This window comes from Anomaloglossus baeobatrachus, chromosome 8 (assembly GCF_048569485.1).
Source record: "Anomaloglossus baeobatrachus isolate aAnoBae1 chromosome 8, aAnoBae1.hap1, whole genome shotgun sequence".
Lineage (NCBI taxonomy): Eukaryota > Metazoa > Chordata > Amphibia > Anura > Aromobatidae > Anomaloglossus > Anomaloglossus baeobatrachus.
Genome location: NC_134360.1, coordinates 118,275,735 through 118,299,419, shown reverse-complemented (window position 1 = coordinate 118,299,419; position 23,685 = coordinate 118,275,735). Strand labels below are relative to the sequence as shown.

The 23,685-nt window shown below is 44.0% G+C and overlaps 1 protein-coding gene across 5 annotated transcripts in view; it reads right to left on the bottom strand.

Moving 5' to 3' along the window:
* The window catches only part of TXN2 (thioredoxin 2), a 104,763-nt gene that overhangs the window by 13,080 nt on the left and 67,998 nt on the right, over window positions 1-23,685 (bottom strand). For all 5 annotated transcript variants that reach the window (XM_075320911.1, XM_075320912.1, XM_075320913.1 and 2 more), the window contains exon 3: window positions 9,535-9,658. In XM_075320911.1, coding sequence (XP_075177026.1) covers window positions 9,535-9,658 — 124 coding nt within the window. The remainder of the gene's footprint in view (window positions 1-9,534; window positions 9,659-23,685) is intronic.

The following is a 23,685-nucleotide window of genomic DNA, read 5'->3' as shown; positions in this document are numbered from 1 at the left end:
GATCCAGTTTTGGGCTCCACATTTTAAAAAGGACATTCAGAAGTTAGAGTCAGTTCAAAGGCGGGCAACTAGACTATTACAAGGAATGGAAGGCCTCCCATATGATGACAGGTTGAAAAAGTTAGATATGTTTAGCTTAGAAAAAAGACGTCTCAGAGGAGATCTCATTTATATGTATAAATACATGTGTGGTCAATATAAAGGACTGGCACATGACTTATTTCTTCCAAAGACAGTACTAAGGACCAGGGGGCACTCACTGTGAGTGGAAGAAAAGCGATTCCAACAGCTAAATAGGAAAGGGTTCTTTACAGTTAGAGCAGTCAGACTGTGGAATGCCCTACCACAAGAGGTAGTAATGGCAGATACTATAACAGCTTTTAAAAAAGGGCTGGATGATTTCCTCAGTACACAAAACATTGTTGGTTATAAATGACTTAGTGACTAAATGTAGAACTGGTGGAGGAAGGTTGAAATAGATGGACCTAGGTCTTTTTTCAACCTAAGTAACTATGTAACAGTCTGATCATACCACATCTCTAAGAGCACTGGATACTTAAGGCACTCTCCAACTAGAGGAGGTGCATGACCAACGTGTTCAGTTAGAGGTTTTGTGCCCCAGCCAGCTAGGTATCAGGTCCCCTTGTCCGCTGTGCTACAATGCACAGTGCCCTTGCCTGTCTCCCGATCCTGTTGGTACCTTGTGTCCATCCTGCTTGGCCAAACAACGAGCCTCAGCTGCCCCGGAGATCCTTGATTTACTAGAGACTGTGCCTGTCCACCATTGCCATGCCACCAGCCTCAGCTACCCCGGGGATGCTTGCTACACTAGTGACTGTGTCCGCTTGTTCCCCGTGTCAGTCCCTGCCCTAGAAGTCAGCTGCCACAGTCCCGATTACTGCCCTGGGAGTGGCAACTGTCATCTGCCTACCGGTGGGCACTTAGTCAAGCCCCTCCCACTAAAGGATAAACCAGGGGTCCCCTTATGATCCAGTGAGTCCACTTCTGCACATCGCTTTACCATCTCTGGCAGTGAGTGTTACAGTTTAATCAGGCCATGAACTTCGCTGACTCTGGCTATCCACCTCTGTCGGAAATATACCAAGCGGTGTCACAGATGCGGGAACAGCAAAATCAAATTCTGGTCCATCAATGGCCAGTGAATGTTCGCCTGAACGCTAAAGCTCCTACTCCGCTTATATCGGTACCACTTGTCTGCCCCACTTACCTTTGATGGTGACCCCCCAAGCAATGCCGAGGTTTCATCAACCAGTGTACCCTGCACTTTGAACTGCTGGCCCACCAGGTTTCTTCAGGCTGCTCCAAAGTGGCGTTCTTGATATCGCACCTTGGTAGGGCCATGTTGTGTCTGCTGCGTCTTCTCTTCTACAGGTGCGCCAAGGAGTCCAGACTGTGGGTCAATATGCAGATATCTCCTTAGTCACATGGGCCGATTGTAGGTTCCATGACTAATCCAAGGAAGCCGCCCGTGAAAGGAGATCTAAGCATCTGGGTCCAGCCTTCCAGAGACCGTAAGTGCTGCAACCTCCAGCTTCCGCCCCTGTTCTTAAATCTATGCAAGTAGAGGATATCAAGACGTGTGAACAGCAACAAGGTCATCACTGAGCATTGGGGTTGTTCTTCTACTGTGAAGTATCTGAGCACTTCATCCAGGCCTGTCCTTTGGAACCAGAACCCTCTTACATTGGCTCAGTAGGAGGGGTCGCCTTCAGTGAGACCAGTTCTACTTCTCCGTTGGCCTGTTATGTGTTCATATCGTATAGAGGAATACAGTTCTCTGAAATGGCTCATCTGGACTCTGGTTCTGCGGGAAGCTTCATTCTGTGAACTATGGTGGAGCGTTTCCAGATTCCCATCTGACGCATTTAGAAGCCTTTGTCGGTGTCATGCTTTTTATGTAATGCTCCTGTCTAAACCCATATGCTTCATCTCAGAGCCTGTGGAACTACGTGAAGAAGAAGCGCATTCGGAGAAGATCTCCTTCCTTGTTCTTCCCAATTTGGCCTATCCATTTCTTTTAGGTCTGCCTTTGCTCCATGCCCATGAGCCCATTCTGGACTTGAAATATGGTGAGGTGTCCCGAGAAGTCTCTGGTTAAAGTCCATCCATCCAGGTCCTCGGAGGTACCATCTTGCCATCCGGTCCTGTCTCCTGCCTGTCTGCTGGTTACCATTGACTTTGTCAGGAGGAAAGAAGAATTTTAAGGTGTTCCTGAATCCTCTGTGAGGTCAGTCCTGGTTACCGGTTCTGTGTCCAAGAGGCAGTCATCTAAACAAAGACCATCCAACCTAGCCCTTTTTTCCATTGATTCTGAGGACATCTCGGATAAGCAATCTCCTTTTGGCGTGGTATAGAGGGGGCGTAAAAGGGGTACTGTAGCACTGGCATCCCTGCACCCTCACTACTCCTCCCGCAGGGACAAGCACTTACTACCGCGGTTGGCTCTCACTTCGCTACCCAGCGTCCTTGTTGTGCACCACGTGAGTGCTTCCTATTTCCCTCTCCTGGGGCCTGTACGCAAGGCACAGGTAGTGCTCCCAGGGCATGGGCGAGCACTGCTGTCCTTCTCTTTAAGGGCCAAAATGACACTCCCAGGAAGTGCCTCTCAGCCTATCGCCGAGAGGCACTCTGTAATTAAGGCACTCATCCACTAGAGGAGATGCCCATCAACGTGTTCAGTTAGTTAGTGATTCTGTCCCCTATCCAGATAGTTCTCAGGTCCCCTTGTCCGCTGTGCTTCAGTGTACAGTGCCCTTGCCCATTTCAGGTTTTGTCAGTACCCTGTGTCAATCTTCCTCGGCCATGCCACCAGCCTCAGTTACCCCGGAGGTCCTTGCTACACTAAAGACTGTGCCTGTCCATCCAGGCCAGGTCACCAGCCTCACTTACCCCGCAGATCCTTACTATACTAAAGACTGCATCCGCTTGTCACCTATGTCCGTCCCTACCTTAGGAGTCAGCTGTCACAGTCCCAATCACTGCCCTGGGAGTGGTACCTGGCGTCTGTCTCGTGATAGGCGCTTAGTCAAGTCCCTCCCACTAAAGGGTAAGCCCGAGGTCCCCCTGTAGTCCAGTGGGACTACTTCTGCTTGCTGGTGTACCATCTGCGACGGCGAGCGTTACATGACAACATCGATTTGCCTGTATACAAGCCACTAGTGTGGCCACACTTAGAATACTGTGTACAATTTTGGTCTCTGGTGTATAAGAAAAACATAGCTGAACTAGAGCAGATACAGTGAAGAGCAACCAATGTTATTAGGAGAATGAGCGAACTGTAATACCAAGACAGGTAAACTTGGGGTTATTCAGTTTGGCCAAAGAGAAGACTTAGGGGTGTCCTCAGTCTAACATATTCCAGCCAAATTTGTTTTCCAAAAGTGAAGTAAAACGCCTTCTCTACCAAGCACTGCCGTGTGCCCAAAGAGTAGATATCAGCAACATTTGGGGTATTACTTAATTTCATGTGAATGCAGCAAGAAATTATGGGGTCCCTTTTATCCTATTAGTCCTTGTGCAATTGAAAAAATTGTGGCTAAACCAATATTTTAGTGGAAAAATAAAGTAATTAATACAGGCACTACCACCGCCACCACCTTCCCGGCGGGGACATTACTTCACTCACCTGCCCAGTCATCCTTAGGTGGCTGACCCATCCTTGGTTCATGCTGCTGTCTCCCTGGGTCTGCAGCATTATTTTTCTACTGATCTTTTATTTATTTTGTTAGGATATCAAAAGGGTTCAAAGTTTACCAGCAAATTTAGATTTTTCAAGAAAACTTACAAATCCAATTCTTTTACTATTAAGGTTTTAATTGATTTTAAAGGGGCTAGTCATTGGAAAATCCTCAAAAGTGATACCATTTTAAAAATTGCACCTATTAATATATTCAAAACTGCTGTCAGAAAGTTGGTTTAACCCTTTAAGTCCTTCACAAGAATTAAAACAAAGTGGAGTAAAAAGTTGTTTTTTTTCCTTCTTAAATATCGCTTTCGCCCTAATTTTTCATTTTCACAAGTAGTAATAAGGGAACATGAACCCCACAATTTATTAACCAATTATTTTAATTGCGGAAATAGCTTATATGTGGTTGAAAACTACTGTTTTGGCATGCGGCAGGGCTTAGAAGAGAAGGAGCAGCAATTGATTTTTGGAGAGAAATTTTATAAGTGGAGTACGGGTCTGAAGCCAGTAGAAAGCCAGAAGTTTAACCCATGCCTTGATTCAAGGGTTAAAACCAGGTCTACGCGTTTCAGGGTACACAGACCCCTTCCTCAGGACCAAAATGATAAATGACAGGATAATCAAAGATGGCATGGATCAAAGTTCTGGCTTTCTAGTGGTGATAAGCGCAGCTCTAGACCCGTTCTCCACTTATATTGTTCCCGATTCTGCGGGGCTGCGGCTATTCACCTTTGACTACATCTACACAGGTGTTGTGACTCTCACAACCCTGACAAGTGTGTGTACCCATATATTTTTTACACCCTATTGCATCGGATAAGACCCTATTGCACTATTTGTTCCACAGTCTCCCCTTCTTATCACTGACTGGAATAAATTGTAAGAGGCATGTTCGTTTTAAAGAGCACCTGTAAATTGAAAATACCCATTAAAGACCCCAATGTGGAATCAATACCGCTGAGGAATTCATTAAGGGGTGCAGTGATCATTTCTGACCCACAGGTGCTTCATAAAAGTTTATAGCACTTGTATGCAAAAATGAAAAAGGACATTTTTTTTTTTCCACAAAAAATTTTCGTCTTGCAGATGGACCCCATAATTTGTTATCCCATATATGGTTAAAATTTGCTGTTTAGGCATATGGGAGAGCCAAAAGTGAAGGAGTGCAAATATTGTTGGACCAAATTGCACACACGATATTGCATTTACAGATTCCCTGAGGTGCCAAACAGCAAAAACGGCTACTGTTTGGCCACATAGCAAACTCAGCAGGGAAGGAGTGCAACGTTTGCTGGAATAAAACGTGAGCTTGTGTGGATTACGTCAGAACTGGAGGGTTGTGTTGGGGTTAATAAAGTGGTTAAAGAGGGTTATTTTTTGTTTTTTATTCCAAATAAAGCATTATTTGGGTGTTTGTGTTCATTTCACTTACAGGTTAGTCATGGAGGATGTCTCGGGTAGACACCTGCCATTACTAATCTAAACCTTAGTGGCAGCTATGGGCTGCCATTAACTCCTTATTACCCCAATTGCCACCTAAAAAGGGCAATTGGGATGAACCGGGTAAAATCCAGGGACTGTCGCATCTAATGGATACGGCAATTCCGGGCGGCTGCTGGCTGATATATTTAGGCTGGGGGCTCCCAATAACGTTGATCTCCCCAGCCTGAGAATACCAGCCCTCAGCTGTGACACTTTATCTTGGCTGAGTATCAAAATTGGGGGGGGAACGCACGTCATTTGTTTTGTTTTTTTTTTAAATGATTTATTGTACTATTATAGACCCGCCCACCGGCAGCTGTGATTGGTTGCAGTCAGACAGCTGTCACTCAGCATGGGGGCGCGTCTGACTGCAACCAATCACGGCCATTGGTGGGTGGGGCAAGCAGTGCATATTCAATGAAGGTAATGAGCGGCTCGGGAAGAGAATGACCGGCCGTGGGAGCAGTGTGACAGCCGTGCCGGTGATTCGGTAAGTATGAAGCGCTTGCGCCTACCCCTTTGCGCCAGATTCTGGTCCCCATTGACTCTATGGGAACCAGCATCTAGTCAGATACCAGGGATCAATCCCCCGCCAGCCTCGAATCAGCTGGGGACTGATCTGCCAGTCCTCTGAAACACACGGACAAGACACAAAAGGAATTGACATGCTGCATCTTGGCTGTGTCTTCAAAAACGCAGCCAAGATGAAGCCAAAAAAAGATGCACTGTGCAGACAGCAAAATAGAAATCTCAGACTTTGCAGAGAGAAGGAAACACACGCATTTGGCTACATTTTTGTGATGTCAAAAATGCACCAGAAACGCAGTAAAAGATGCAGCGTGTGAACGTAGCCTTAGTGTTACATATAACACTAGTAACTCAAGTTTTAACATTTTGATATGATTTTTTAAGTGTTTCTTTCTGTCTTTACATATTGTATTTTGTTTTATTCTTATTTAGTACTACTAGGGGACCTGAATATTCTACAAGTTTATTGCTGGTCTCATGCACTGCAGTACTTATGTACAGCAGTGCATGAAAACATACACACAGACATTTTGTTAAGATAGAGTATTTTTGCTATATTATCATACTAGCAGATTTCAAATTGTAATAACTGTTCACTTTGTCTATGCGAAAAACAAAATCTATCAATGAATCTCCTTATTGGAATTATGTATAAAAAAATCATATACCCTTATACGGCTTAAAGATAAGAGTGTTCTAAGATAGTGAAACCATTAACTTGATTTGACTAAGACTGTGTGCACACGTTGCGTTTTTTACCGCGGAAACGCTGCGTTTAGAACCGCAGCGTTTCAGTGGCAAATTGCATGCGTTCAGCTTTCCCAGCAAAGTGTATGAGAAAACCGAAAAATCAGTGCACACGCTGCATTTCTAAACGCAGCGTTTTGGATGCCAAAAATCGGTGCGGAAAGAAAAGCAGCATGTCACTTCTTTTGTGCGGTGTGGCTGCGTGTGTGGCTGCCCCATTGAATCAATGATATGGGTCAGAACGCAGCTACACCGCAGTGAGCTGCTTTTTTTTTGCGGTCCGCGGGCTTTGTCGGCATGCCAGAACGCAGGCATTTACCTGGAAGTGAGGTCAAGAGGTTTCCTGTTGACCTCACTTCCTGGCAAAGTCCTGGAAAGCCCCCGGTGTCGCCAAAGTGCCCGCCCTGACCCCCGACCCCCCTCCCGAAAATCCAACATGACCGCGCGCACAGCAGCGCATCGGCCGCTCTGCTCCTATGATTTCTGTTGCATGTGCCTTGAGACATGCGACAGAAAAATGCCCCCCAGGGCCTGCCTGGTCACCCCCTATTCCCCCCGGTATTCCCCCTTACCTGTCCGATCGCAGCGCTGATCCCCCGCGGCCCCCTCCTCCTTCACAGTGCACGCTGACCGGTCACATGTGCAGAGCAGCTGACAGCCAGCACTGTGTTCAGAGAGCTGTGCTGGCTGCTCGGCACTCTGCAGCTGTGAACCGGGGAGAGTGGGTGCAGATTTTTGGCACCCACTCTCCTCAAATGGAGGGTCTGCCCTCCTAGAAAATGGGGGATACGTTCCCTGAACGTGCCCCCATATTCTAGAAGGTTCAGAGGCGACGTGGGACGTCCAAATGGATTTCTGCGGACCCATTTTTTTCAAATTTTTTGATTAAATTGGAGAACAAGGGAATGATTTGGGGAGTGTTTTTTCTAATAAAAAATTTTTTGTCATTTTTTTTTGCTTTTGTTTACTGTCAATTAGTTATGTCTGGTATCTGATAGACGCCGTGACATCACTAATTGCTGGGCTTGATGCCAGGTGACATTACACATCTGGTATCAACCCCATTTATTACCCCGTTTGCCAACGCACCAGGGCGCGGGATGAGTTGGGGCGAAGCGCCAGGATTGGCGCATCTAATGGATGCGCCACTTCTGGGGCGGCTGCGGCCTGCTATTTTTAGGCTGGGAAGAGTCCAATAACCATGGCTCTTCCCACCCTGAGAATACCAGACCACAGCTGTCAGCTTCACCTTGGCTGGTGATCTCATTTGGGGGGACCCCACGTTATTTTTTTTTTTAATTCTTTATTTATAAATAAAAAAAAAAGCCTGGGGAGCCCTCCAAATTGATCACCAGCCAAGATGAAGCTGCCAGCTGTGGTTTGCAGGCTACAGCTGTCTGCTTTACCCTGACTGGCTATCAAAAATAGGGGGGACCCCACGCCATTTTTTCATTGTTTTTTGTTTTGTTTTTTTGGATAAATACTAAGCTAGGCACCCTTTAGTGCCAGATGAAAGGTACTAAAGGTGCCAGCTTAGAATATGCAGGCGGGGGTGGGACGTTATATATATTTGACATCCATTCATCCATTGACGCTTTTTAGGCTGTGTGCCCACAATCAGGGTTTGCAGCGTTATGGGCGCTGAGTGTTTTCCCTGCGTCCATAACGCTGCGTTGTGCAGTAGAAGCACAGTGGAAGGATTTTTGGAGATCCCATGCCCACTGTGCTTCTTTTCTCCGCAGCATAAACTGACCGGTGGCGCGGCTTCCCGAGCCTCAGCATGTCAATTTATGCTGCGGAGACGAGAGTGTTCTCTCCAGGTAGCATAGAGCTCCACAGCAGCCTGAACCCAAATCGTGGGCATGGGCAGCTGCAGGAAGGCTGACACTGTGTACTAGACGCCGTGTCGCTGGATCATGGCCACATAGCCTTAGGCCTCTTTCACATGTCAGTGATTCTGGTACGTTTGTGCTTTTTTTTAAACGTACCAGAATCACTGAGATACGCAGACCCATTATAATGAATGGGTCTGCTCACACGTCAGTGATTTTTCACTGCACGTGTCTCCGTGCGGCGTACCCGTGTGTGCGTGATTGCCGCACGGAGACATGTCCATTTTTTTCTGGCATCACTGATGTTCCACGGACCACGCAGTGGTGTGGTCCGTGAAACACGTGCCAGAAAAAAACGTGCTTTTAAAATAAAAATCATTTTAACTCACCCGGCTTCAGCGATGTCCTCTGCAGCCCGTGCAGCTTGCTGCTTCTGAGCCGGCTCATTATTGTCGCGCATATTCATGATGCGCGACACAGCCGACCCGGAAGCAGCTGCTGCGGGGGTCAGCACCAGCCGGATGCTGCACCGCGGGAGCGATCAGCACCATGGAGAGCGGGAGCGGGCGCAGGTGAGATGATTACTGAGTGCAATCACGGGCCACGGAGAACGGAGACCGGATTGCACTTAGACAACCCACGTGTGCCGTGATTCACGGCACAAGCAGGGACATGTGCGTGTTTTACACGCCAGTGAAAAACGTCAGTGTTTTTCACTGACGTGTGAAACGGGCCTAAAAGTGAGAATATTGTTGCTACAGCAACATTTTGGGGGAAGTAGCTGTGGATTCAAAATGCTTAATATACTCCTGAATAAAATCCTTGAGGGGTGCAGATTCCAAAATGGGGTCACTTGTGGGGGTTTTCTGACGTATAGGTACCCAAGGGGCCCTGCTAATGTGACATGGTGCGCGAAGTTTATTTCAACTTTTCCAAAATTTAAATGGTGCTCCTTCCATTCCAAGCCCTCCCATTTATCCAAACAGAATGTGGAGAAGGAAATGACATCACAGGTTTTTTTTTCCAAAGGTCTGTGTTCAACCAACTTTATTAACACTGACAAGTCTTGAAAAAACGCACCTAAAAAAACGCATAAAAACCGCATGAAAAACGCATGCGTTTTCGATGCGTTTTTCTCAAAAAGCATTGTTTACAATTCTCCCCTCTGCCAGAGGGTGCGTTTTTTTCCGCGCTGAAAAAAAAGCAACGTGTGCACATAGCCTAATTGTGCAAACTTACCTGATATTCAAGCGCAAGATCAGTATGGTCATCTATGTCAACTTTGGCTATCAAGATTTTTCCTTGTTGTTTAGCAACCACCTTTTCCATTCGAGTTCCCAAAATCTTGCACGGACCACACCATCTAAGACATAAAAAATAATACATACTATTGATTTACGAAAAAACAAAAAAAAAAAAAAAAAGACTACTGCAAGTTAATAACTAATTTCTCACCACACATCAGGACTTAACCCCTTCACCACTCAGCCTGGTTTTCACCTTCCTGACCAAACCAAATTTTACAAATCTGACCAGTGTCACCTTATCAGCAGTTGAAGAAAGTACGTACAGACGTTAAGAGACCACTATAGGAAGGATCCAGGGCACATCAGTATATGAAAGCGTTTATTTTTTCTACTATGTGTTTCAAAGCCTACTGGCTTCTTCTTCGGGAAAACGCACAATGGAAAAAGTAAAAGCGCCATTCAGCTTTGAATTTGACATGTCAAAGTTTCATAGTTTCATAGTTTTTAAGGTTGAAGGGAGACTCTAAGTCCATCTAGTTCAACCTGTAGCCTAACATGTTGATCCAAAGGAAGGCAAAAAAAACCCCAATGTGTCAAATAAGCTCCAATGGGGAAAAGAAAAATCCTTCCTGACTCTACATACGGCAATCAGACTAGTTCCCTGGATCAACACCCCATCATAAAATCTAATATACATAACTGGTAATATTATATTTTTCAAGAAAGGCGTCCAGGCTCTGCTTAAATGTTAGTAGTGAATCACTCATTACAACACCATGCGGCAGAGAGTTCCATAGTCTCACTGCTCGTACAGTAAAGAATCCTCGTCTGTGGTTATGATTAAACCTCCTTTCCTCGAGACGTAGCGGATGCTCCCATGTTTCAGTCACAGGCCTAGGTGTAAAGAGATCTTTGGAAAGGTCTCTGTACTGTCCCCTCATATGTTTATACATTGTGATTAGAACCCCCTAAGCCTTTGTTTTTCCAAACTAAATAACCCCAAGTTTAATAACCTGTCTTTGTGTTGCAGCCCACCCATTCCTCTAATAATCTAGGTCGCTCTTCTATCTACCTGTAAGATTATGCTATTTATAACCTTCTATACTTTTGCTATCAAGAAAAGCATCCATTCCTCTCTTAAATTCATTCAGTGAGTTGGCCATCACCACTTCCTCAGGAAGAGAGTTCCAGAGCCTCACTGCTCATACCGTGAAGAACCCTCTTCATGCTGATGTAGGAATTTTCTTTCCTCCAATCGAAGAGAATGCCCCCTTGTTCTTGTCATTGTCCTTGGTACAAACAGATCATGGGAGAGATCTCTATATGGCCCTCTGATATATTTGTACATATTTATTAGGTCTCCCCTAAGTCTTCTCTTTTCTAGAGTAAATAGACCTAATTTTGATAACCTTTCCGTGTATTGTAATGCACCCACTCCATTTATTATTTTATTAGCCCGCCTCTGAACCCTTTCAAGTTTAGTAATGTCTTTCTTGAGCACCCGTGTCCAAAATTGCACACAATACTCCAAGTGTGGTCTGAAGAGTGATTTGTACAGAGGGAGAATGATGTTTTCATCTCGTGCCCCCAGACCTCTTCTAATGCATCCCATCACCCTATTTGCTTTGGTGGCTGCTGCCTGACACTGGGCACTCCAATTTAGATTCTTATTGACTAAGATGCCCAAGTCTTTTTCCATGTCTGATTTCCCCAGCGGTTTCCCATTTAGTAAGTAATCGTAGCATCTGTTTCTCCTTCCCATGTGCCTAACCTTACACTTATCTGTGTTAAACCTCATTTGCCATTTTTCAGCCCAATTCTCCAATTTACTCAAATCCATCTGTAGTTGCAAACTGGCCTCCTTTGTGTTAACTACCTTACATAGTTTTGTATCATCTGCAAATACTGATATTTTACTCTGTAAACCATCCACCAGATCATTAATAAATATATTAAATAGTAGGGGGTCCATGTGAGAGCTTACATCCTCATAGAAGCTGATCAGGTTAGTTTGACAGGAGCGATCCTTCATAAATCCATGTTGATATGGAGTTAAACAGTTATTAACATTGAGACATTCCATAATAGTATCCCTTAAAAACCCCTCAAACATTTTACCAACAGCAGATGTTAAGCTTACCGGCCTATAGTTTCCAGGTTCCCTTTTACACCCTTTTTTGAATATTGGTACCACATTTGCTAGCCGCCAATCCAGTGGAACAGACCCAGTTTCTATAGAGTCTTTAAATATAAGGAATAGAGGCCTGTCTATCACATTACTTAACTCCCTTAATACCCGAGGGTGAATGCCATCAGGGCCTGGTGATTTGTCAATTTTAATGTTACTAAGTCGGTTCTGCACTTCTTCCTGGGTTAGGCAGGTCATACTTAATGAAGCGTTTACATGATCACTCTGCATTTCCCATGGCATATGCTTTTCCTGTGTGAACACAGTTGAGAAAAAAGTATTTAAAACATTTGCTTTTCCCACCGCTTTCTATGATTTTACCCTCATTATTCTTTAAAGGGCCAACACCATCAATTTTAATCTTTTTTCTGTTTATATAATTAAAGAATAGTTTGGGATTTGTTTTGCTTTCCTTAGCAATGAGTCTCTCAGTTTCTACTTTTGCTAAATGTATTTGTTTTTTTACACATTTTATTTTTTTCTCTATATATTTTTAATGCTTCTTCGCTGCCTTCTTGTTTTAGCTTTTTAAATGCCTTTTTCTTATTATTCATTGCCCCTTTTACATCCTTATGTAGCCACATTGGTTTTCTCCTGTTCCTAGCCCTTTTATTTCCATATGGTATGGCTTGCTCGCAGTGGGTGTTTAATACCGATTTAAAAATTTCCCACTTATTTTCTGTGCTCCCATTTTTGAGGACATTGTCCCAATCAATTTGGCGAAGGTCTTCTCTAAGCTGATCAAATTTTGCTTTCCTGAAATTCAGCGTTTTTGTAACCCCCCTCCAAGGCACCTTACTGAAGGACAAGTGGAATTGTATTATATTGTGGTCACTATTCCCTAGGTGCCCATCCACTCGTACGTCTGTTATTCTATCTGGCCTGTTGCTTAAAATTAAGTCGAGAAGGGCTGATCCTCTAGTTGGGCCCGGCACAAGTTGGGACAGATAATTATCCTTAGTTACTGACAGAAGCCGGTTTCCTTTCTGAGATACGCAGGTTTCAGTTTCCCAGTCTATATCGGGGTAGTTGAAGTCCCCCATAATAATCACCTCATTGTGATTTGCTGCTTTGTCTGTTTCAATAATACATTTTCAGTGGTTTCTGTTATATTTGGTGGCTTATAACAAACCCCTATGAGGATTTTATTAGTTTTCCCTCCTTGTATCTCCACCCATAGAGACTCCACCTCTTCATTTCCCTCTTGAATATCTTCTCTTAGTCTGGGCTTTAAACTGGACTTTATATATAGACAGACTCCACCCCCTTTCCTTTTTTTAAGATCCCTCCTAAACAATTCATATCCTTGCAGGTTAGCCGCCCAGTCAAAACTGTCATCTAACCATGTCTCAGTTATTCCTACTATGTCGTATTTTTCCTCATACATTACCAGCTCCAGTTCTTCCATCTTATTGGTCAGGCTTCTTGCATTGGTCAGCATGCAGGAAAGAAGTTTTGCTCCCCTTTTCTTAGCTTCCTTCTTAGTACCCTGTCTTGGGTCCTCTTTACGGCATCTAGTATCCTTGATGAGTTTGTCCTTCTGCTGCATGTTCTTGTCTGCTGTTTTTTCTCCCATCCCCTCTTCTTCTAGTTTAAAGCCCTCCTGATGAGTGTGGCAGCCTTTGCATGGTAGCATGTAGCATAAAGACAATTTTGCTACCACACCCTGGCTGTGAACTTTTCATAAATTTGTTTATTAAATACCAATACCATGCCTGATGAAGAGAACTGAGTAGTCTCGGAAGCTTGCTATTATTACCATCTTTTCAGTTAGCCATTAAAAGGTATCAACCACTGAGGACTCTCAGTTCCTTTAAACAATTTTTTATTAAATAACAGTAATTTACCAGGTACGCAATGGAACAGATATACTATATGGTTACAGAATTAGGTTATGGTTCAACATTAGTGAAGCACATATTCCAAATACCTGGGATGTAAAGACACCTGAACAAAATATAAAAAATAAGAGGAACAACAAACATAACATAAGTACACAGTGACCACTTCCACTCTGACTTCAACCTTCAAGTATATAACAATTAAGTACCAGTCCTTAATATCCTTATGATAATACAGCAGAGAATAAACAGCTCATACAGCAATCACGTTGAAGCTGGAAATGTCAAGGGAGAGGAATTCCACATTTCCCAGACCTTGTTATATTTCTCGGGGCATCCTCTATTATGATACACCGTCCACTCATAGGCTAGCATTGCGTTTACGAGATCTATCCATGCACATATGGTCGGGGGTGAACCAACCATCCATTTCAGGTCAATGAGCTTCCTGGCCATAAAAAGGGAAAATTGTTGTGGTGATGAGATGAGAGTGACTCTTGATGGGCCAGAGGCTGGATCAGTAAAGGGCAGAGAGCTCCACTCCAACTCAGACGCCAGCAAGGTCTAGGTGGGGTACTGGTATGGGCTGGTATCATCAAAGATGAACTTGTGAAACCTTTTCGGGTTGAGGATGGAGTGGAGTGAAGCTCAACTCCCAGACCTACTGCCAGTTTCTGGAAGACAACTTCTTCAAGCAGTGGTACAGGAAGAAGTCGGTATCATTCAAGAAAAACATGATTTCCATGCAGGACAATACTCCATCACATGCATCCAACTACTCCACAGCGTGGCTGGCCAGTAAAGGTCTGAAAGATGAAAAAAAATAATGACATGGCACCCTTGTTCATCTGATCTGAACCCATAGACAACCTGTGGTCCCTCAATATGTGAGAGCTCTACAGGGAGGGAAAACAGTACACCTCTCGGAACAGTGTCTGGGAGGCTGTAGTGGCTGCTGCACACAATGTTGATCGTAAACAGATCAAGCAACTGACAGAATCTATGGATGGTAGGCTGTTGAGTGTCATCATAAAGACAGGTGGCTATATTGGTCAAAGTTTTTGCAGTTTCACAAGCAAGGAAGAATCTGGGGCACTGCTCCAAATGCTATTGTGCTGCTATCATACAATCGGTGTCTATTTGACTTCAGTAACCAGGCAAGCTTCCATGCCGCTCCGGGGTGCTCATTCAAGGAAAGACATATCCAGGTAAAAATATATAAGAATGAAGGCACTCACCGGTTCTTGCTGTGCAGGAATTTCTTTATTAACACGTGGAGGTTACATACTTGGGCTAGCGGGGAGGGGGATAACCACCAGACACGTCAGACGATGGCCGTTTCGCACTTTCTCTCAGTGCCTCAGCTGGTCTGAGGGCGTGTGACATCACATCCTAATTTTAAACCCACGAATCACGTGGTTGACGTCACTTAATTAAAATATACTAAAACAATATATTACAAACTCCTACTGGAACGTCAACAGTTAACAGAAAAAATTAACAGGATATTCATCCCAAGAACACACTCAAATCATTTTTCTCATTTAGTCCTAGTGGACCTGTAGCATTATATCTCATGATATATTGCACTTCTTTTCTAAGCAATAATTTCTGCGTGTCTCCACCTCTTACTGCAGGTTCCACTAGTTCTAAACCGGCAAAGGATTATACATTGCAGTCAGCATTACGTTTTTCTTTCACATGATTAATCATTCTTGTTGTTCCTATACCAGTAGCAATCAAATTTCTATGCTCTGAATCTTATTAAAAAGCGGCCTAATGGTCTTTTCTATATAAAAATGTCAACACGGACAAAAAAAATCTAATATGGTCTAATATCTAAAAATAGGGCAGAGAAACTTCTACCAATGTTCCCAAATAGACCTCATTGGTATTGGTTACCGAAAATACATAAGTCAGAGTCCAGGCCACCGGGACGACCCATTGTTTCAGGGGTAGGCTCCTTAACAGAATCTTTGTCAGAATATCTTGATTGGTTACTACATCCCCTACTAAAATCAGTTCTTTCATACGTACAAGACACGGGAGATCTGGTGAAACAGCTGGAAGATTTTGAGTGGCAAGATACTTTTTGCTAGGCATCTTTGAATGTGGAGAGCCTTTTCACCAGAATACCACAAAAATTAGGGCTAGACACCATAACAGATATGTTGAGGAAGACGGGTGAAGATGGTCCGTTGATTAATTTCATTGAAGAAGCCCTATCTTTTGTTTTAACCCATAATGCTTTCAAATTTGGGCAATCCTGGTATTTACAACACAGTGGAGTAGCAAAGGGGACACCGGTGGCCTGCACTCTGGCAAATCTCTTTTTAGCGCAGGTTGAAGATAAGCTGGTATATAGCTCAGTGAATCCTTTCATAAAATATATAAAAAAGTACATGCGCTTTGTGGACGATGTATTGGTTACCGTATTTTTCGGACTATAAGACGCACCGGACTATAAGACGCAGCCTGGTTTTAGAGGAGGAAAATAGGAAAATAAAATTTTAAGCAAAAAATGTGGTCATGACACACTGTTATGGGGCGAGGATCTGCTGCTGACACTGTTATGGGGATAATGTCCCCAAATTCTCTACTAAGGTGCCGCATCCTGGTAATGATCCTCCTGCCTTGTATATACAGTATATGTCCCTCATCCTGCTATATACCATCATCCTGCCATATGGCCACATCCTGCTATATACTGGCATATGGCCGCATCCTGCTATATAGCCCATCATGGCATATGGCCCCATCCTGCTCATATAACCCCATCCTGCTCATAATATACCCCCATCCTGCTCATAAAATACCCCCATCCTGCTCATAATATACCCCCATCCTGCTCATAATATACCCCATCCTGCTCATAATATAAGCCCATCCTGCTCATAATATAAGCCCATCCTGCTCATATGCCCCCATCCTGCTCATATGCCCCCATCCTGCTCATATGCCCCCATCCTGCTATGACCCCATCCTGCTGATATGACCCCATCCAGCTGATATGACCCCATCCTGCTCATAATATACCCCCATCCTGGTGTGTGGCCGCATCCTGTGGCACATAAAAAAAATAAACGTTCATACTCACCTCACCTTACCTCACTCCCTGCAGCATCGCTCGTCCTCCCGTCTGTGTCAGTGCAAGCGCCGCTGAGTGGAGCCATCCCAGTTACCCTGCTGCATCGCGATCACGCGATCATCTCCTGTGTCTGTGCCAGTGTGCCGGCGGCTGCGTGTGGACACGTGCGCACAGCGATGACGTCATCGCTGTGCGTGCCACTAGTCTCCACCCAGCCGCCGGCATATACACAGGAGATGATCGCGATGCAGCAGGGTAACGGGGACGGCTCCACTCAGCGGCGACGCCACTGACCCAGACGGGAGGACATCGCGATGCTGCAGGGGAACGGTGAGTACTGTACACTGATTCACTGCTCTCCGTGCTGATGATGATGTGCGGGGAGCAGTGAATACAGCTGCACATGATCACTCCAGGCCGTAGTTGCCAGGGGTGATCATGCGGCCCGCTGTTTATCCTCCGCCCATCATCCCGCCCACCTGTCAGCGCCTGCTTCAGCGCTGAGGGATGATGGGCGGGGGATGGGCGTGTATATTAAATGAGCGGGTCCACGTGGTCACGGCAGGCGGCAACAGCTTGCTCGTGCCCCCGATGACCCGCTGCACTGCAGCACCCTCCTTCCCCGCAGCCACATTCAGACCATAAGACGCACCCCCCACTTTCCCCCAACATTTGGGGGAAAAAAAGTGCATCTTATGGTCCGAAAAATACGGTATATGGGATGGAGGAAAGCAGGAATTCATGTCCGTTGTGTCGTATTTGAACACAAGGAATAATTACAATATGTTATTCACACATTCCTTTGAGATAAAAAGTATTGAAATTCTGGATGTTAGATTGATAGCTCAGGATGGGAAGATCAAACGGGAGCTCTACAGAAAACCCACTACTGTTAATATGTTGTTACATTATGAAAGTGCTCACCTTAAACATGTATTGAAATTGATACCCTTTGGCCAGTTTTTAAGATTGAATAGAACAGAGGATTCTGAAAGGTTAAAAGAACAGACAATTGATTTAAGACAGAGGTTCTTTGAACGAGGTTATCCAATGAAAATAATTGATGAAGCACAAAAACAAGCTGAGGATAAAATATTGTCTGAGGATAGGATGTATAAGAAAAATTTTAATAGGAGTAATAAAAAAATCAAAGCATTTTGTCTTCGATTTTAAATATGGCCCTATAGATCAGATGATCAAAACCGTTATCAACAAGAATTGGCATATAATTGAAAATGAAAAAGAGCTTAGGGAAATGGCTATGCATAAACTCTTGTCACATACAGACGCTGTAAAAACATAGGCGATTTTCACATCACTGACAAAACCCTCAAAATAGGGGGAAATTGGCATATTACACGGCAGTTGATTACCTGTAGGACCAAAATGGTTCTTTGTGATTTTTTGTCCGTGCAGACATTTTTATATAGGAAAGACCATTAGGCCGCTTTTTATAAGATTCAGAGAGCATAGAAATCCGATTGCTAGTGGTATAGGAGCAACAAGAATGATTAATAATGTGAAAAAAAAACATAATGCTGACTGCAATGTATAATCTTTTGCTGGTTTAGAACTAGTGGAACCTGCAGCAAGAGGTGGAGGCACGCATAAATTATTGCTTATAAAAGAAGCACAATATATCACGAGATATAATGCTACAAGTCCACTAGGACTAAATGAGAAAAATTATTTGAGTGTGTTCCTGGGATAAATATCCTGTTAATTTTTTCTGTTAACTGTTGCCGCTCCAGTAGGAGTTTGTAATATATTGTTTTTAGTATATTTTAATTAGTGACGTCAATCACGTGATTCGTGGGTTTAAAATTAGGATGTGATGTCACACGCCCTCAGACCAGCTAAAGCACTTCGAGAAAGTGCGAAACGGCCGTCGTCTGATGTGTCGGGTGGTTCTCCCCCTCCCCGCTAGCCCAAGTATGTAACCTCCACGTATTAATAAAGAAATTCCTGCACAGCAAGAACCGGTGAGTGCCTTCATTCTTATATAATTTTTGGAGGTTTTGTTTTTGCATGTCAGAAAAGTTTATTTCTAAATTTTGTGCAGTTATATTGGTTACCTGGTGGAAATAAACAAGTGAGATGGGAATATATTTGGCTTTTATTAAGTTGCTTTTACCACTTGAAAAAACCTATTGCAAAAGGTAGTAATTCAATATAGACCCATAGTGCTACCTTAAATTAAATAGTATAAAAACAATTTTTATTGAAATTCATTAAAAATTCAAAATTCCACCTGTGAAAATTATAAAAACACATACAAATAATACCAGGACCATAGGAAAGCTCCAATATATCCGCCCAAAGGAACAACAGAATTATTCCATAGATAATCGTATTAATAATCCTGCCAAAGGTACAGTATCTAGATGACCCTTACTCTCTCTTTCCTCTACCTGCCAATGGAGCTGCAACATGAAGTCACAACACACCCTAAATGTAAAAAGGTGCCCCCATTCCTCGGCGGCTTTCCCTCCTAGGATATCCCTAATCTCCCTCGTGATCAAAATGAGGTCTAAGGGTTATACCATTATTAGTCAGGAAAGATAGGGAAAATAAACTTATCTGAGAGATGTTTGAGTCAGAATTAATCCCTTAGCAATCCTTTTTCAAACCGTACAGGCAACCGAGCTTTCCATGGTCCTCAACCCAATAATACAGATTCACACAGTCTCGACGCGTTTCTCCCCATATAATTAGTTAGGGTTCATCAGGAGACAATGAAAGTTGACTGGCCCAATCACCTAATAGCTGTTAAGGGGGCTACTCATTCAGCAGCACACACCTCTCCATGTGGATGTATACAATCTGTATACATCCACATGGAGAGGTGTGTGCTGCTGAATGAGTAGCCCCCTTAACAGCTATTAGGTGATTGGGCCAGTCATCTTTCATTGTCTCCTGATGAACCCTAACTAATTATATGGGGAGAAACGCGTCGAGACTGTGTGAATCTTTCCTATGGTCCTGGTATTATTTGTATGTGTTTTATAATTTTCACAGGTGGAATTTTGAATTTTTAATGAATTTCAATAAAAATTGTTTTTATACTATTTAATTTAAGGTAGCACTCTGGGTCTATTTTTATTAAGTTGCCTAATAATTCTGCACAGTAATAGTTACCTGCACAAACAAATATCCTCCTAAGATAGCCAAATCTAAAAAAAACCCAAAACACTCCAACTTCCAAAAATATTAAGCTTTGATATTTATGAGTCTTTTGGGTTCATTGAGAACATAGTTGTTGATCAATAATAAAAAAAATCCTCTAAAATACAACTTACCTAATAATTCTGCACACGATGTAGTCTCAGTGGGGTAAGATACGCTTGTTGTATTATGTAGATTTTGATCATTTTATTATTGATTGACGGGGAGACCTCCCAATCCTCCCCCTGTATATTCGGTATCAGCAGCCCCCACTTCCCTTTAACTAGCAAAGGTTAGGATTCATTCCCCACGGATAACAGGTATGTGTACAGAGAGCCCTTTCGGACCCTGAGGCTGAAGTATCTCTTTTAAAGAAAAGGAGGATATTAGAGCAGTCCCGTGAGTTTCTCTCATGTGGCGCTGGAGCGCCACCCTAAGCCGGAAATCTCTCAAGAAGTGACATCTACCCACATTAATCCGGGACTGTATCTGGTCAAAGCATAACAGAACATTTTGCTCGTAAATCTCACAAAGAAAACACCATGCGAACTCCAGACTATGGAAGATGGGTGGTCCAACAGCGTAGAAACATATACATTTTGCCATAGGGACATTTCAGCAATAACATCATAGAAATGCACTAACTTTTTGTCTGCCTCCATACCTACCACGCTAGTCTGTGAAGGGGGAGCAATTTCTGCAAACCCAGTCCCCCTATTTCGAGGAGATCGAGTAAATAACTTGTCCTTACCGCATGGGCTATCTGGCTCTCCGAGTTAGGCAAGCAAGATCCTGGCATCCATAAGGATATTGCCTTTAGCTGACCTGCTAGATAATAATAGAAAATATCTTGTAGCCCCGACCCCACCATTTGGTTAGTCCTATGTAGGGTAGTCAGTTTTAATTTGGGTCTAGCAATGCCCCATACGAACTGAGTTATTAGCGCATTTAAGGACGAAAAAAAAGATTTAGGGACTATTGCTGTACTATGTTGGAGGAAATAGTTAATTTTAGGGTGCAAGATCATCTTTATTACATTAATATGTTCCAGGACTGATAAGGGGAGCTTGCTCCATAGTAGAAAAGTTTTGCTTGGCCAGTTCTTACAGAGAGTATATTTTGGACAGGAGGTCTTGTCTGCTATCTTTTTGTATAATGATTCCAAAATATTTAAAGCTAGAGACTAAACGCAAAGGGGATAGAGTCTATAAATGGGGAGTGCGACCCTGGGAGAGGGACATCAAATTTGACTTATCCCAATTTATGCCTAATCCAGAATATTTAGTAAAGCCATCTATAACCTTGACAACCCGGGGTAGTGACCACACCGCATAATCCATAAAAATAACCATTTTGTCTGCATACAGGCCGATCGTGTCCGCCCAGTCAGCAATCCGGATACCCTTGTTTAGTATACTTCAGCAATCCGGATACCCTTGATCAGCCTGTCAGAACGTATCTTAATTACTAAAGCTTCGATGGCTATGGCAAAGAGGGCCAGGGACAAGGGACACCCCTGGCGGGTCCCCCTTTCTTGGAAAGGTTCACATGAGATCCCATTAATCCCCATTCTGGCCTTTGGGGCCCGATATAACATTCAGATCCAAGCAGAGAATCGAGGACCAAATCCGAAGTTCTAAAGGCAGGCCACCAGGAAGTTCCACTATGAGAGTCAAATGCCTTGGCCCCCTCCAGCGAGGCCAATGCCCATTCGCTGTCTGTCACAATAGTACTGTATTGGACAATAGACTGAACCCTTCTAATATAAAAAAGCAAACAAACAAAAAAAAAAAAACGATACACAAGTAATAGCCTAAAGGAAAAATAGTTAATTAGCACATATTTTATTAGATCATACTTCATTAAAAACAATTTTTTATAGGAAGGAAAAATGACAACACCAAGATGAGCTCGACACAGCAATATAAAACACAATATATGATTAAGAATAATTAAATATGCAACAGGTATCTAGGTAATTATATAATATAGATCAATAAATATTAAAACAAAGAACTTTTAACGCCTGCCTGGATCAACAGACTCAGATGGGATGTAATGGAGAGGCTAGAGGGAAGCCACTCACCAAGCAGGACCCCCAGAACCATGAAACCCTTTAACCCCTATACAGGGATTTGGAATTACACAGGGCCAGGGAGATAACTACCTGTGGAAGGCTGCAGTCCGATGAGAGTAGTCGTCAGGCAGGGTCAAACCAGGAATAGCAGAACAGGGACAGAATCGGCAGACAAGGACGTAATCAGAAAACGTAGCAGAGGTCAAATCCGGATCGGGCAGCGAGGTACAAAAACAGCAGGAAGAAGGGTAGTCAGAAAACACGCAGGTCAGCACACAGGAATCACAAAACAGAATAGGGTGGACCAGGAGCCAGGAAATCAGAACTATCTCTGGCAGAGGACAGCAGACAGGAGGGGAACTAAGAAGGGTGTGGTGTCTTCCCATTGGCTGTAGCAGAACGCTGGCAACTTCAGCTGGAAGCTACACACCACCCACAGTCAGTCAGTGGTACTGCAGATCCCAAGATAACCCATTCCAGTGGATGATCAGAGCCTGCGCCCACCGGTGCCGCTGGCATTGACTCCTCTCCCATCACCAGCACCATCCACAACAGGAACACTGCGTCGCCTGGCGATCGGAGCAGAAGTCGCTGGAGCGGACTCCGGTGGTGACGTAACAATACCCCCTTCCTCCATGAGGGGCCTCCGGACCCTCAAAACCCGGCTTGCCAGGAAATTGGAGGTGAAACCGCCGGACCAGACCCTTAGCATGAATATCGCTTGCAGGGACCCATGACCTCTCCTCAGGGCCGTAACCCCTCCAATGCACCAAATACTGTACCGCCCCTCTGACAATACGGGAATCAAGTATTCTCTGTACCTCATACTCCAAGTTACCTTCAACCAAAACAGGAGGAGGGGGGCACTGACTGGGTGAATGGGGACACGATATAACTTGAGGAGGGACTTATGGAACACATTCGATATCTTAAAGAACGGGGGGAGTTGCAGGCGGAAAGCTGTTGGATTAATTACCTCGATTATTTCGTACGGTCCAATAAATCTCGGACCCAGCTTAGCAGAAGGGACCTTGAGTTTAATATTCCGTGTTGATAACCATATCTTTTCCCCAACTCCAAGGCTAGGGCCCTTGGAACGTCTCTTATTAGCAGAGGAGGCTTGACCAACCTTTGCCTTCTTCAAGTTCTCTTTCACCTCAAACCAGATAGCCTTCAGTTTGTCCACAGTTGTTTCAGCCTCAGGAGTATCCACCACAGCAGAAGAAAAAGAACAAAAACGTGGATGCAACCCTAAATTGCAGAAAAAGGGGGTAGTCTGGATGGATTCCTGCGATTATTGATGGCGAACTCAGCTAGCGGCAGAAATTCTACCCAGTCAGACTGACGGTCAGACACATAACACCGGAGATATTGTTCAAGGGTTTGATTGGAACGTTCAGTCTGACCATTGGTCTCTGGGTGGTAGGCAGATGAAAAAGATAGCTCTATATTGATCTTTTTACAAAACGCCTTCCAGAATTTCGAGACGAACTGTGTTCCTCGGTCAGAAACAATATTTTCCGGAACCCCGTGGAACCGCACAATATGCCTAATAAACAACTTGTTAAGAGTTTCAGAATTGGGTAATCCGGACAGAGGAACAAACTGACACTGTTTGCTGAATCTATCCATTACTACCCACATACGAGTCTTCCCTTCTGAGGGTGGAAGGTCAGTGATGAAGTCTATGGAGAGAGGTGTCCAAGGGCTTACTGAAGTCGGTAGGGACTGGAGAAATCCGACAGGGCGGGTACGGGGTGCCGTGGCTCGAGCACAAGTTTTAC